This window comes from Castor canadensis, chromosome 14 (assembly GCF_047511655.1).
Source record: "Castor canadensis chromosome 14, mCasCan1.hap1v2, whole genome shotgun sequence".
Lineage (NCBI taxonomy): Eukaryota > Metazoa > Chordata > Mammalia > Rodentia > Castoridae > Castor > Castor canadensis.
The window spans coordinates 57,706,911-57,722,046 of NC_133399.1; the positions used below are offsets into that span (position 1 = coordinate 57,706,911).

The 15,136-nt window shown below is 35.7% G+C and overlaps 1 protein-coding gene across 2 annotated transcripts in view; it reads right to left on the bottom strand.

Moving 5' to 3' along the window:
• Positions 1–15,136, bottom strand: part of Adam9 (ADAM metallopeptidase domain 9) — a 120,866-nt gene that overhangs the window by 23,723 nt on the left and 82,007 nt on the right. For both annotated transcript variants that reach the window (XM_074054618.1, XM_074054617.1), the window contains 2 exons: positions 8,641–8,721; positions 8,282–8,387 (listed from right to left, as the gene is read on the bottom strand). In XM_074054618.1, coding sequence (XP_073910719.1) covers positions 8,282–8,387; positions 8,641–8,721 — 187 coding nt within the window. The remainder of the gene's footprint in view (positions 1–8,281; positions 8,388–8,640; positions 8,722–15,136) is intronic.

The window sequence follows — 15,136 nt, forward strand, 5'->3', positions numbered from 1 at the left end:
AATTAGTATCTTCACACTGATGGTGGCAAGGAAAGTATCATTCATTTAAAACTTTTCCTAAGAATCCTAAAAAGGAGTACATCCTACAATCTAATAATTTATTATAAACAATTTACCTTTCAACTAGAAAAATTCATATGCCTATATATGTATACTAAAATGTTTACAGTGCATATCAAAAATTTAGAAACAACCTGAATGCCCAGATGAAATGCCAGACAAAAAAATTCAAAAGATTGATATTAAAAATTATCAAGGGGGCTGATGGAATGGCTCAAGTGGTAGAGTACCTGGCTAACAAGTGTGAGGCCAGTACAGCAAAAAATCAAAACAAAGCAACAAAAATTATCAAGGACTTCAATGAGAAATAAATGGCTAAATAATTAAGAAAGACAATGTAGAATATGAAAAAGCAACTCAAAAAAGATAAAAAGATTCTGAAAGGAACCAAACAGAAGTCTTGAAAATGAAAAGCTCAATAAGTAAACTAAAGCACTCAGTGGAAGCCTCATAAATAGACTAGATCAAGCAGAAGAAAGAATATTAGACCTTGAAGACAAGGTTGATGAATTATCACATTCAGATAACAATAAAGAAAAAACAGAAACTATGAATAGAGAACATACAAGACCTCTAGGACATGATTAAGATACCAAACTTAAGACTAATAGTTCTAATCATTCTGAGTGAGGTTAGCCTGGCCCAAAAGACCAAAAATCATATGTTCTCCCTCATATGCAGACATTAGATCAAAGGCAAACACAAGGGAATTGGACTTTGATCACAAGATAAAAGCGAGACCACACAAGGGAGATATAAGGATAGGTAAGACACCCAAAAAACTAGATAGCATTTGTTGCCCTCAATGCAGAGAAACTAAAGCAGATACTTTAAAGCAACTGAGGCCAATAGGAGAAGGGGATCAGGAACTAGAGAAAAGGTTAGATCAAGAAGAATTAACCTAGAAGGTAACACACATGCACAGGAAATCAATGCAAGTCATCTCCCTGTATAGCTATCCTCATCTCAACTAGCAAAAACCCCTGTTACTTCCTATTATTGCTTATACTCTCTCTTCAACAAAATTAGAGATAAGGGCAAAATAGTTTCTGCCGGGTAGCGAGGGGGTGAGGGGGCAAGGGAGGGGTGGGGGAATGGGGGAGAAATGACCCAAACATTGTATGCACATGTGAACTAACAGTTCTAGACAAAGGCATAGAAGTACAGGCTAAAGGCACAGAAAATCTATTCAGTGAAAGAACAAGTTTTCACAAAACTTGGGAAAGATATGGACATCCAGGTAGAAAAGAGGAGGCATTTAGAACCCTAAATAAATATGACCAGAAAAAAACCTCTCCACATATTATAGTTAAACTTCTAAAAGTACAGAACAAAGAAAGAATATTTAAAGTTGCAATAGAATAGTGCCAAGTTGCTGACAAAGACAAACCCATCAAAATAACAGCAGATTTCTCTAACAGCCAGGATGGCATGGACTGTTGTATTTGAAGTCCTAAAAAAAAATAACTATTAACTTAGATTACTATATCCAGCAAAGTTATCCTTCAGAATTAAAGACCTTCCAAGATTAGCATAAACTGATGGAATTCATGGTGACTAATCCTGCATTACAAAATTATACTTAAAATAATCCTACACACAGAAGAGGAAGAAACACAATCATGGACGCAAGAAAACAATAAATCTTGGGTGGACAGGCTCAAGTAATAGAACACCTGCCTAGCAAGCAGGAGGCCCTGAGTTCAAACCCCACTCCTGCCAAAAAAAAAAAAAGACAGAATAAATCTCACTAGAATAACAGACAAGCAAATAAGAATTAGGAAAGACTCAAACATGATTAGTTCAGTAAACCATCAAACCTCTAAACAGAATAAGGGACAAAGAAATGAGCATAGATTATTGAAAACAAACCAGAAGAAGAAAACAACAAAATGAAAGGAACAAATACATACCTTTCCATAATAACTCTACATATAAACAGACTTAATTCTCCAATTCAAAGACAAAAATTGGTTGACTGGATTAAAAATCAAGATCCAATAGTTTTTCTGTCTACAAGAAACTCACCTCTCCAGCAAAAACCTATACAGACTGAAAGTGGAGGTTATAAAATGATATTATAGCAAATGGACTCTGAAAGCAGGCAGGAGTAGTAATTGTCCTATGTTGAAGGGGAGGTGGAGAAAAGACATCAAGCCAAATTAAACAGAAGAGACAAAGAAGGTCAGTATGTTAATAAAGGTAAGAAACAACCAATACCCCAATCTCACCAACAGATAGATTTTCCAGACCAAAAAAAGAAGGGGAAAAAAAAAAGGCAACAAAAAAACACCAGAGTTAAATTATACTATTGATTAAATGGACTTAACAGACAGGTACAGAATATTCCATCCAACAGTGGCAGAATAAACATTCTTTTTCATTGACACATTGAACTTTTTCCAAAATACATCATATTTTAGGTTATAAAAGGATTAAAAAGAGTAAAAACCTAAGTAAGTTCTTGTATTTTAACAGAACAAAACTAGAAATCAACAGCATGAGAAACTACAGAAATTATACAAACACATACAGATTGAACAATATACTTTTAAATGAACAGTGGACCATTGAAGAAGTCAGGGAAAATTAAAAATTCCTAAAGTCAAATGAAAATGGAAATGTACCAGAAACTGGAATATAGCTAAAGCAATTCTAAAAGGAACATTTATAGCAACGAATGTCTACTTTAAAAAATATAATAAATATGTCTCAAATATATGATGATTCATCTCAAGATCTTAGAAAAAGAAGAACAAACCAAACCCCAAATTAGTAAACAGAAAGAAAGAATAAATTTCGACTGGAAATAAATGAAATAGAGTCTAAGAGAATAATACAAAGGACTGGTTAAACAGAAAGTTGATTCTTTGAAAAGATAAAACTGACAAACTATTTATCAAATTAACCAAAAGAAATAGAAAGAGAAGACCCAAATTAATAAAATCAGAGACAAAAAGAGGGATATTAAAACTGAAACTAGACAGACACCTATGACCTTCCAAAATTGACACAATGATAATTTTTAAATCTAAATAGATAAATAATGAACAATGAAATTGAAACTATAATAAAAAGTCTTTCAATTAAAAAAAAACAACCAGGATCGGACAGATTCACAGCTGAATTTCAAAGAATTATGACTGTTAAAGAAGAATTAACACCAATGCTCCTCAAACTATTCCATAAAATAGGAAGGGAATGAATGCTTTCTACAAAGCCAGTATTACCCTGATATCAAAACCTGATAAGGATACAACACAAAAAGAAAACCATAGATCAATATCCTTGATGAGAAACAGACATAAAAATTTTAATAAAATACTTACAAATCTAATTCAATAGCATACTATAAAGTTCATACACCATAATCAAGGTGGTTTCATTCCAGGAATACAAGGATGATTCAACATATACAAATCAGTAAGCATAATACAGCATATAAATAGAATAAAGGATACAAGCTAGATCATCGTCTAACAGAAGCATAGAAAAAGCCTTAGATAAAACTCAACATCTCTTCATGATAAAACACTGAATAAGCTAGGTATAAAATGATCATATTTCAGCATAATAAAGGCTATGTAAGACAAATTCATAACCAATACTATACTGAATGTGGAAAAATTGAAAGCATTTCCTCTGGAATCAGGAAGAAGGCAAGGGTGCCTACTCTCATCTCTCTTATTCAATGTAGTATTTAAAATTTTAACCAGAGCAATCAGGTAAGAGATAATAAAAAGAATACGAATAGAAAAAAGAGGAAGTTAAATTATCTCTGTTGTAGATAATATGATTCCTTACACGGAAAACCCCAAAGATCTGTACAATGAAAATGATAAAACACTGGAGAAAAGAAATTAAGAAGACACTAGCAAATGTAAAGTTCTTCCATGTTCATAACTAAGAAGAATTAATACTGCCAAGAGCCATCTACAGAGTCAATGTAATTCCCATCAAAATAACAACTGCATTATTCACAGAACTATTTAAAAAATGGTAGAATTCATAGGAAAACACAAAAGACCCTGAACAGCCAAAGCAATCCTGAGCAAAAAAGAGCAATGCTAGTGCTATAACAATACCGGATTTCAAAATATACACAGAGTTACAAAACCACATTGGTACTGACATAGAAAGAGACACATATACCCAGGTATAGAACAGACCCAAAATAAATCCACACATCTATAACCAACTGATTGTTGACAAAGGAGCCAAAAACATAAGTTAGAAAAAAGACAAGTCTTTTTAACAAACAATGCTGGGAGAAGTGGACATCCACTTCATTCAGAAACACAAAACACCTGAGGAACCAAAATAATCCTTCACAAAAAGAGCAAAGCTGGAGAAAATATAATACCCAAATTCAGAATATACTTCAAAGACATGGTCATTTTTGAACGCCATGGCACTGGCATAAAAATGGACACATAGACAAACATGATAAAATACAGGACCCAGAAATAAACCTATTCAGCTATAGCCAACAGTCTTGACTAAGAAACAAAAAACATATGTTGGAGAAAGGATAACATCTTCAACAAATAGTAATGGACTGGATATCTATATGTACAACATTGAGACTAGACCTCTGTCTGTACAAAAAAATTCATATTGGATAAAAGATCTTAATGTTAACCTGAAACTTAAAATGTTAGAGAAAACATAAGGGAAACACTTCAAGATATTGTTATAGGCAGAGATTTCCTGAATAGGACTCCAGTAGCTCAGGAAATAGTGGCAAGAATTAATAATGGTAGGGGGGATAAGGAGAGGGGAGGTGGCCCAAACAACGTATACACATGTGAGTAAATGTAAAAATGATTTAAAAAAAAGAATTGATAATTGGGATTACATCAAATTAAAAAGCTTCTGTATAGCAAAGGAAACAACATAGTGAAGATCCAACCTATAGAAATGGGAGAAAAATCTTTGTCACCTATACATCTGACAGGAGATTAAATATTGAGTGTATATATAAAGAACTCAAAATTTTAAACACCTAAACAATGAACAATCCAATCTATAAACGGACAGATAAACCAAATATGCACTTTTCAAGAAAGGAATTACTAATGAGCAATACATGCATGAAAAGATGTTGCCATATCTTTGGTCATTAGGAAGAGGTAAATCAAAACTTACACTGAGGTTCTATCTTACCCCACTTAGAATGGCTATTATCAAGAAACCAAAAGCAGCAAATGAACCCTATACACTGCTGGTGGGAATGTATATTAATATAGCCACTATGGAAATCAGTATAGAGGTTCTTCAAAAAACTAAAAATAGAACCACCATATGATCTAACTCTACAACTCCTAGGTATACACCTGAAAAAAATGTTAAGTCAAGGGCTGGGGGCATGGCTCAAGTGGTAGAGCACCTGCCTAGCAAGCACATGAGGCCCTGAGTTCAAATCCCAGTATCACCACCAAAAAAAAAAAACAAGAATGTAAGTCAGCATATACTGGAGATACCTGCATACCTATGACCCATGTTTGCTGGAGCACTATTCACAACAGTTAAGCTATGGAATCAACTTAGGTTCCCATTAATCGATTATTGATAAATAAAATGTGGTATATATTTATAAGGAAACATTTAGTCATAAAGAATAATGAAATCATGTCATTTTCAGGAAAAAAAATGGATATTATTTGTGTTATGGTTTAAATGTGAAGTGATCCCTCCCCCAGACTCATTTTTGAATGTTGGTCCCCAGTTGATTGCACTATTTTAGGAGTTTGTGGAAACTTTGGGAGACAGGGCCTAGCTAAAAGAAGCAGGCCACTGGGCGTACGCCTATGAAGGTTAAACCAGGACCCCATCTGCTCCTCCCTCAGTCTGCTTCCTGTCTGCAAGGAGGTGAAGAAGCTCCCACCACCATCTTGTTCTGTCCAAGTGCATGGGCCAAGCAACCATGGATGAACCCTCTGAAATAGTGAGCCAGGATAAATCCTTTCTCCTCTAATTCATTTTTGTCACCTATTTCATCACAGCAATGCAAAATTAACAAATATAATTTGAGATATCATTTTAAGCAAAATAAGCCAAACAAGGAAAGATACATCTCAAATGGTTTCTCTTATACGTGAAATATTTTTAAAGTGATAATGATCTGAAAGTAGAAGAGGAACTAACAAGGAAGAGAAAGAGGGTTGGGGACAAGAGGAAGAGAGGGGAGGACAGAAGAAGGTAGTGGGGAAGGTAGATATGACTGAAGCCTGATAAATGCATGCATGGAAATATCATAGTGAAACCCATTAATATGTACAATCTTTAGTCATCAGGAAGAGGTGTATGTACAATACTGGTTTGTTCCCAGATTTTGGCACCAAAAAAAAAAGTGGGGGGAGGGTGGTAAAGGAGAATGATGGAGGGGGTGAATTCAACTATGATATATTGTAAGAACTTTTGTAAATTTCAAAATGTACCCCCAGCACAACAATAATAAAAAAAGAAAAAATGTACAATCACTATACATTAATAATTAAAAACTCTACATCAAAACTTGGAAAATATACATATACACAAAGTACATATTTATAAAAGACTTGTATCCATAATATATAAAGAACTGCCAAAACTCAAAACAACAAACCAACTAAAAACTTAAGGAAAAAAAATCTCAACAGATACATCACCAAAGAAGATATGTGGACAGCAAATATTCACATGAAAAGATGCTTGACATCATTAGTAATAGAGAAATGCAAATTAAAACTACAATTAAATAGCACTGCATATCTACCAGAATTGCTAAAATTAAAAAGACAGACCATATCTAATGTTAGGCTGTGGAGTATACTAGTAATGAGAATGTAAAATGGTATACAGAGCCTGCCTTATATTATACACAGGGGATATATTCCAAGACCCCAAGTGGATGCCTGAACCTACAGATATTACTGATCTCTCTATATACTATGCTTTTCCTTCTATGTACATTCCTATGGTAAAGTTTGATTGATAAGTTAGGCACACTAAGAGATTAATAATGACAGGTAATGATAAAGTAGAAAAGTGATAACAAAATAACATGCTGCAATAAAAGTTATGTAAACATGAGTTTTCCTCAAAAAAAAACTATACTGTCTTCACCCTTCTTTTTCTTGTTGTGATGATAAGAAATGACAAAATGCCTACACTCTGAGATTAAGTGAAGGGACACTCTAGGGATTATGACAGAGGATGAGGCTGCTATTGACCTGACAATGTGTCAGGAGGATTAGCCGCCTCGGGTGACCCTGATTGTCAACTGTGATGATTCTGCTGACTACCACTGACCACAAGTAACTGAAACCGCAGACCAAGCAGGACTACTGTAACCACTGCAGGAAACAACCTGGCAGAGTCCTACTACATGAACCTGCCACTGCACCTAGTGCCTTTCCAAGAGAAAGACAGTGCATCTTCTCACCAGGAAGACCCTGAAACCAGGTGCTCAGTCTTCAGGAAACAAAAAGAAGCACAAAAAAAAAAAAAAAAAAAGCATTGCTGTAGCACATGATCATGTTACCAGTAATCAGAAAGCAAAGAGAAGGGCAGATTCGTTCAGATTTTAGATTTAGGCAGTCAAGGAAAACTCCATTAGGAAACAAGGCATAAATGGAAGCCTGAGCAGCAATTAGCTAAGTTTCAACAACGTGAAAATGAAATGGTTTGAAGGTAAGAGAGAGTAGCCTATTAGTGGAAATCAAAGAAGTTACAACTTGTCTAAGGCACAGTGAAATGAGGCTGGGAAAGTAAGCTGTCATTCTGAGCATTAAGGCCCCATGTTAAGGACTTGTGGACTTCATCCTAATAAATAATTAAAAGCAGGACTTGACACAACCAAAACTGAATTCTGTAATGTAGAGCATAGATCATATGAAGCACAATGGGAAAGGGGCAGCCTAGATAAAAGGTTGCTATGGAAGTCCAGGTAAGAAACTGAAAGAAGTGGGATTAAAAAAAAAGGAAACATTCACAAGGAATTTAGAAGGCAGAATCAACAGTTAAATGAGAAGCTGGCGAAGTGGCTCAAGTGGTAGAGCTCCTGCCTAGCAAGCATGAAAGCATGAAGCCTGGAGGGCAAAACCCTGGTACCACCAAAAAAAAAAAAAAATGTATACCTGATATGCGAAGGGAGGGAAAGGGAAAGGCACAAGGATGCCCAACTCATAAGTTGGGCTGCTGGGAGTCACAAAAAAAAATTTTCTTCGATATTACTTGCCATTATATGTAGGTCCACTGTCCACACTTCCTCCATATCCTTTTGACTCACAATGTGGGGGAGCCCAGCCATTTTCACAGTGACAATTCTTATTGCTATTACATACCTTTAAAACAATCAAAGTAACACCTTTGTTAATTGCGAATGTTATTCTGTATCAACTCTAAAATGGAAACTAAGAGAAAGGACTAAATTCATACAAACTCATATCTACTCTTTTTCAGAATGAAAAATTTATCGACATCAACAAATTCCATAACGTCTAAAAGTGGAAATCTCGAGAATTTTCACCAAATCCTCACTGAGAATTATTCTTCAGTACTACTTTCATGAACAAACCACAAGACAACATTACCTACCCCATGTCCGTGACACTTTGCCTGAACATCACAGTCATAATTCAGAACAGAGGCATTTACACACTGGAAATTCCTACAAATCTAGAACAAAAAAAAAAAAGAACAAATAATTAAGTAAAGAAAATTTGAGCACACTAATAAAAAATACCAAGAAAAAAACAATGTGGGTACAGATTATTTCATTGGATAATTCGTTTCAAACTTTCAAGGAATGGTTAAGTCCAATATTATGGTTTTTGAAAATGTAGAAAAATAAGTGAAATAAGCTAATTGACTTAGAACTGATGATGAAAAAAGACAAAGATGGTATAAAGACCAAAAACAAAGATAAAACTACAACCTATCCTTCCATGTGAATAACAGATAGAAATTCTAGGTAAAATATTTGCAAACAGATTTCTTTTCAAGTCAAAAATAACCACATGGAGCTAATCCCAGGACTACAAGGAAGTCTCAGCATTAGGTAATCTGATATTATAATACTTCTCATGAATTGTCATTAGCAAACAGATTGATCAAAAGGGCAGGTGATAAAAATTGAAGCATTTCATTGTTTATTTTTTCAAAAAAAGAAGCCTAGCTTCCAGTATTATGAGTAATGATGAATTAATAGAGGCATTTCTATGAAAAGAGCTATGGGAAACTAATCGTTATTATCTTACAAGACTAGAAATTCTAGTTCACACAATGAGATATGAAGTAGATAAGTGCTAAATATCAAAATAGACTGAAAAATATTATCTCAGGAAGATAAAGACATAAAAGAATCAGCTAAAATCTTACTAGAAACTGTTTTCTGGAAAGTTGCTATCTGTGTGAAAACTGCTGTTTTGTGTCTTTTCTTTATTGTTGGGTAAACAACTACACAAGACCAGAAGGTTAATTATGTGCTAATGAATAGAGAACCAAAGAACATACATGAATATAGTGAATTATCAATAGTTACTTTTACTATTCTAAAAAATATGGGCTTCAACATAATTGCACTTAGTGTCAGAGAATCTCTAAATACTGTTTCCTCCAATAATTTTAAGCTAATTTTTAAAATAGGAAATATATTCATATGATTAAAAACCAAGAAGTTCACACACAGTGCTCCTGGAGAAAGACTTCAAAATGCTTGTTCATGCATCTATAGAGGGTTCGAGGACATAATTACCAATATTTTCCCTATTCAGTTAAAAGGAGAGTTTTAAGCACTGATTTATAGAGCATACCAGAAGCATTAAGTTGGTTCACAGAAATTAAATGAAATGTGTTAGTAGCTGACAGATTTTCTTTAAGGAGCAGAAAATCCCAGGTCTCCCACAGAAAAGGGTGTTCTGATGGGCAGTTTATCTTGTAGAATGCATAGAACCAGACTGGAAGGATGCACTGTAAACTGCTTGCAGTAGGAGAGCAATGCATATTTTAAAATATGTTTATGGTAAAACACAAATAAATTAAAGATCATGGTCATGACAAACATAACTAACAGTTAACATTCTTTATGCATCAGGACTAAAAAATGCCTACCCTACCCCCCCCCCAAAAAAGAACAGCAAGATGTGAATGTGAACTTCTCAGAAAAAAATAAAAAAACATGAAGCTAACAAGGACATGAAAAGATGCTCAAGCAGGGAAATTAAACAGCATGAGGATTTTTGCCACTTGAGGATGCAAAGAATTAAAAAGACTGATGTTGGCAAGAATGTAGGGGTGAATTAAAATTGTCAGTACCCTATTAAAAGATAAAATGGCAGCTTCTGTCAAAATTTAAATGACATACCCAAAAAATAAAATGTACATAGCCCTTAATCAAAAATGAAAATCTACTCCTAAGAATCAATTCTATGGCAGTATTCACAGAAGTAGGTGAGATTAAATTCAGAAAAGTGTTCAGCACCATTTCAATAGATAGGTAGACAATAAGACATTTCCAAATGTGGTGAAATAATTGTTCTGTCTATAACAAAATTGTGTGACTTTTTAATATGCTAACCTGAAGAATCTCTGCCCTGTGCTGTTGAATAAACACATTTCAGAACAGTGTTAAAGGCAGTCCCTTCTCTTCGGTGTGTGTGCGCAGGTGGGGAGTGTATGTTTCTAGGTGCATTGAGGGCTACACAACATAGTGCTCATAGCAGATAACCAGGAGGAATTGGAAAATGGGAGGGAAGAGTGGACCATTAGGAGACCTTTATTTTTTGCTTGCACAATTTTTAATAATTAAAATATGATATTCTTATATAAAAAGGAAGAAAAAAACTTAGATTGAATCAGAAAATACAATCTAACTATTCACAAGGCACATGTGTAAAACAACACTGAAGAGACTTGGACAAAGTCTATCAGCCAACTTAAACATGAAGTCTGGTAACAATGCAGCAGTGAAAATAAATTTAAGATTAAAAACATTAAAGTAGAGCAAAAGGGTATTTTAAAATAAAGAAAGAGCCACAAATATGTATTCATATTCCTGGTGCAAAAACTTTTCATAACTGTAAGAAAAAGTGAAAACAGAAAATTCCAACAAAACTTTAACATTCCTTTCTCTAAATCTTTAATTTAACCCATTAAGAACAATAAATAAGAATGTGAACAATCTGAACACATACTTATCACATACTGCATGTTATAAGCAAGGACATACTCTTTTCAAATGCACTCAGCATTCATCAAAACCTAACATACAGTAGACCCTGGGTATTTATCTGGAGGGTATCAGTGCTGCACCGCACATGCTTGATTAAGGTTTCCCACAACACTGCAGGACTTCTGCTTCACACATGATGCCTTTCAACAGATCTAAAACTGTCACTCAGCACTTCAGTTAAGCACATTCACTTTTGCCTTGCATCTTGGGCACCATTTGCTTTTGGGGAGGCATATTTGCATGAAATGAAGGGCGGGGAAACACTGACGGTAACACCACTGACCAAAGGCTTCTCCTCCTTATGCGTATGCAGGAATTTAAATTTTTTATTTTTTAAATTTCTTTTCATTGATTTTGACTTTGCTTAAGGCGGTTCACTATATAGCCACCTCATTAACCATAGATGTTTAATTTCCAAACCCAAAGTGAATACCTCATGGCTTAAAAGCCATAAAAGTATGCTCAAATTACCAAGTCAAAGAGTTAGTAAATTTTCACAAAACTTTTGCCTTCTCTTATGCTAACATTTTGAAGGAAAGAAAAAAATGTGTTTTGTTAGTTATGATGTTTTAGCCAACTAACCAGCCTTTTTTCCTGCATTTTTTACAGTAATCACTTCAGGGAAAAATCTCTTACCCTCGGTAACACAGAGATTTTTGAATAATCGAGCATTCCAGTAAACCACATCCCCATCATTCTGAATTTGTCCCTCTACAGGTTCACTCAGCCTGTGACATGCAATGAAAGTCTCTGTCAAGGTTACCTAGTCTCAATAAAGCTTAGAGAACACTTCCAAAGAATGAGTACCAGTGGCCCTTTGTTTATTCACTTAATTTTAAAACCAAAGCAATACATTCACATGGTTAAAAAGCAAATAGTGAGCTGGTGTTGTGGTGTACACCCATACTCCAGCACCCAAGAGGCTGCGGCAGGACGATAAGGAGTTCCTGGCAAGCCTGTGTTACACAATGAGACTCTTGTCTCAAAAACAAACAAAATACTAAGATTCCAAGATGGCAGCTAGAGGGAGGAAGCAGAAAATGTGCTTCCAAAAGTAAAATCCTGGAGAGATGCTGGAGATACACCTTACAGAAAAACCACTGAAAAGAGGCAAAACTTTGATCCTCCACACCCCCAGCCTGTGCATAGCATCTCCACTTCACGTTAAATGGAGAAACCAGGAGGGCTCCCGCGCTGCTGCCAGATGCCAGGGCCCAGACGGCTTGGGAAGACGCAGACCACAAGGTGAGCTAAGCAGCAAGTGGTACTCCCACAGACAACCCTGGGCCAGATCACCATAGCCCCCGGACAGACGGACCCCCACACAGGGAAAAAGGAAAAAAAAACTGAATAAACAACAACAACAAAAAGACACATAGCAAAGAGGGCAGGGCGCCCTGAGTGCCAAAGAGGGGGGGAGGAGCAATCCCTCAAAGAACTGTAAATAAACAAGCCGCCTGGAGAAGGCAGGAGTGGCGGCACATGCCCAGGAACCAGGATTAGGAAAACTTGTAAAAGTGGCGGTAGGAGGAAAACTCCACAGGAGATGGGGGAGACCCACTTCCCAGTGAGCTATAAATAAACATGCCAGCCTGAGAGGCTGCTGCAGTGTGCTTAGAAAAGGGAAAGCTTGTAGCAGTGGCAGTCGTGCCCAGGAGAACTCAAAGTAAACACAGCCTGCGGGGCCAGCTGAGTGTCAAGCTCACTCCTGAGATCTGCATAAAAAAGCCTCCACCAACAGCAGGCTGACAGCAGCGGGCAGATGAGCCACAGCCTCAGATAGACATTCACAGAACTGTCTCCAGTCTCTTTTTTTTTTATCTCTCTTCCTTTGATGAGACAACAACCAAAGTACACCTGCATGCTGAAAAACTTACTGAAACTGTATTGCATTTGAACCTGGGACACTTTGTGGTGTTTTGTTTTTTTGGGTTTTTTTTTTTTTTTTTTTTGGGTTTTTTCCCCTTTGATGAGACAACAACAGAACTACTTCTGAGACCATCTCCAGGATTGGAGGCTGAGGAACTAAAACCTAAATTATTAAGTCTAAAACTTTATTGCATTTGAACTTGGAGATTTTTTTTTCAATCCTCTCTCTGTCTCTCTAATGCCTATTTAGCTCACTATTAATTAGTACACTATCTCTCCCTATTTATATCTTTGAAACTTTTTTGTTTGTTTGTTTTGGTTCTTTACTTGTTTGTTTGTTTTTCCCTTTTTCTTTACCGTCTTTGCTTTCCCTCACGTCTCACCCTTCCATTCTAAATATCACCATTGTTATTATTACAAGCTAAAAAATACTTAATTGCACACACTACAGGGACAACTACACGAAGGACAATGGAAAGACAGAAAAAACAGGGAAACCAGTTTCCCCACAGCAAAAAATTAGTACGGGAACCAGAGGGAAATGAAGAAAACAGAGCCCAGATCCAGACTCCAACAAAATGAAGATAAACTATGCCAAAGAACCCAATGAAGCCCACAAGAATAAAAGAAGACATACTACAGGTAATCAATAAGAATTTTATAGAGATGATACTGGATATGGTCAAACACAATGTACAGGAGACACTCAAGAAATTCCAAGACAACAAAAATAGAGAATTTGAGAAAGCACAAGAAGAAATAAAAGAAACCACAGAAGCACTGTATAAACACCAAAATGAAACAAAGAACACAATTAATAAAGAGATAAATAAACACAGGCCGAAAACAGACAACATTAAAGAGGAAGGGGACTCAGGATATGGAAAACCTCAGAAAAAAGAATGAAACAGAATTGCAAAACAAAATGGAAGGCCAAAGGCCAATCCGCCAGAATAGAACAAACAGAAGACAGAATCTGAGAACTCGAAGATGAAATGATAATTAAAGGAAAAACCGAAGAACTATTAGTTAAACAACTCAAGACCTGTGAAAAGAAAATGCAAGAACTCATCGACTGCATCAAAAGACCAAACTTGAGAATCATGGGAATTGAAGAAGCAGAAGAGGTGCGAGCAAAGGGAATGCGTAATATATTCAACAAAATAACAGAAAATTTCTGAAATCTAGAGAAATCTATTCCTATACAAATGCAAGAGGCCTCCAGAACACCAAACAGACCAAACCAATACAGAACTACCACACGGCATATTATCATTAACACAACAAGTACAGAGACCCGAGAAAGAATACTGAAGGCTATAAGAGAGAAAAAACAAATAACATACAAAGATAAACCCACAAAATCACAGCAGACTTCTCAACAGAAACATTAAAAGCAAGAAGAGCTTGGGGTGAGATTTTCTGGGCACTGAATGAAAATAACTTCAATCCTAGGATACTTTACCCAGCAAAACTATCATTCAAAATAGATGGAGCAATAAAAGTCTTCCATGATATGCAGAAAGTAAAACAATATGTGACCACAAAGCCACCACTACAAAAGATTCTTCAAGGGCTTCTGCATACAGAAAGTGAAACCCAACATAACCATGAAAGGGCAGGCAGCACTAAACTACAGGAAAAGAAAAAGAAAAAGCAAGAAAGTAGAGAGTAACCTCAACTTAGGTACACACAATCAAACCTTCAAATAACTAAGCACAACTAAATGACAGGAATCACCACATACCTATCAGTACTAACACTAAATGTTAATGGACTTAATTCCCACATCAAAAGGCACTGTTTGAAGAACTGGATTTAAAAGGAAGATCCAACAATTTGTTGCTTACAGGAGACCCATCTCACCAATAGAAATAAGCATACGCTTAGGATGAAAGGCTGGAAGATTTACCAAGACAATGGCCCCTGAAAACAGGCAGGAATAGCAATACTTATCTCTGACAAAGCAGACTTCAAACCTACATCGATCAA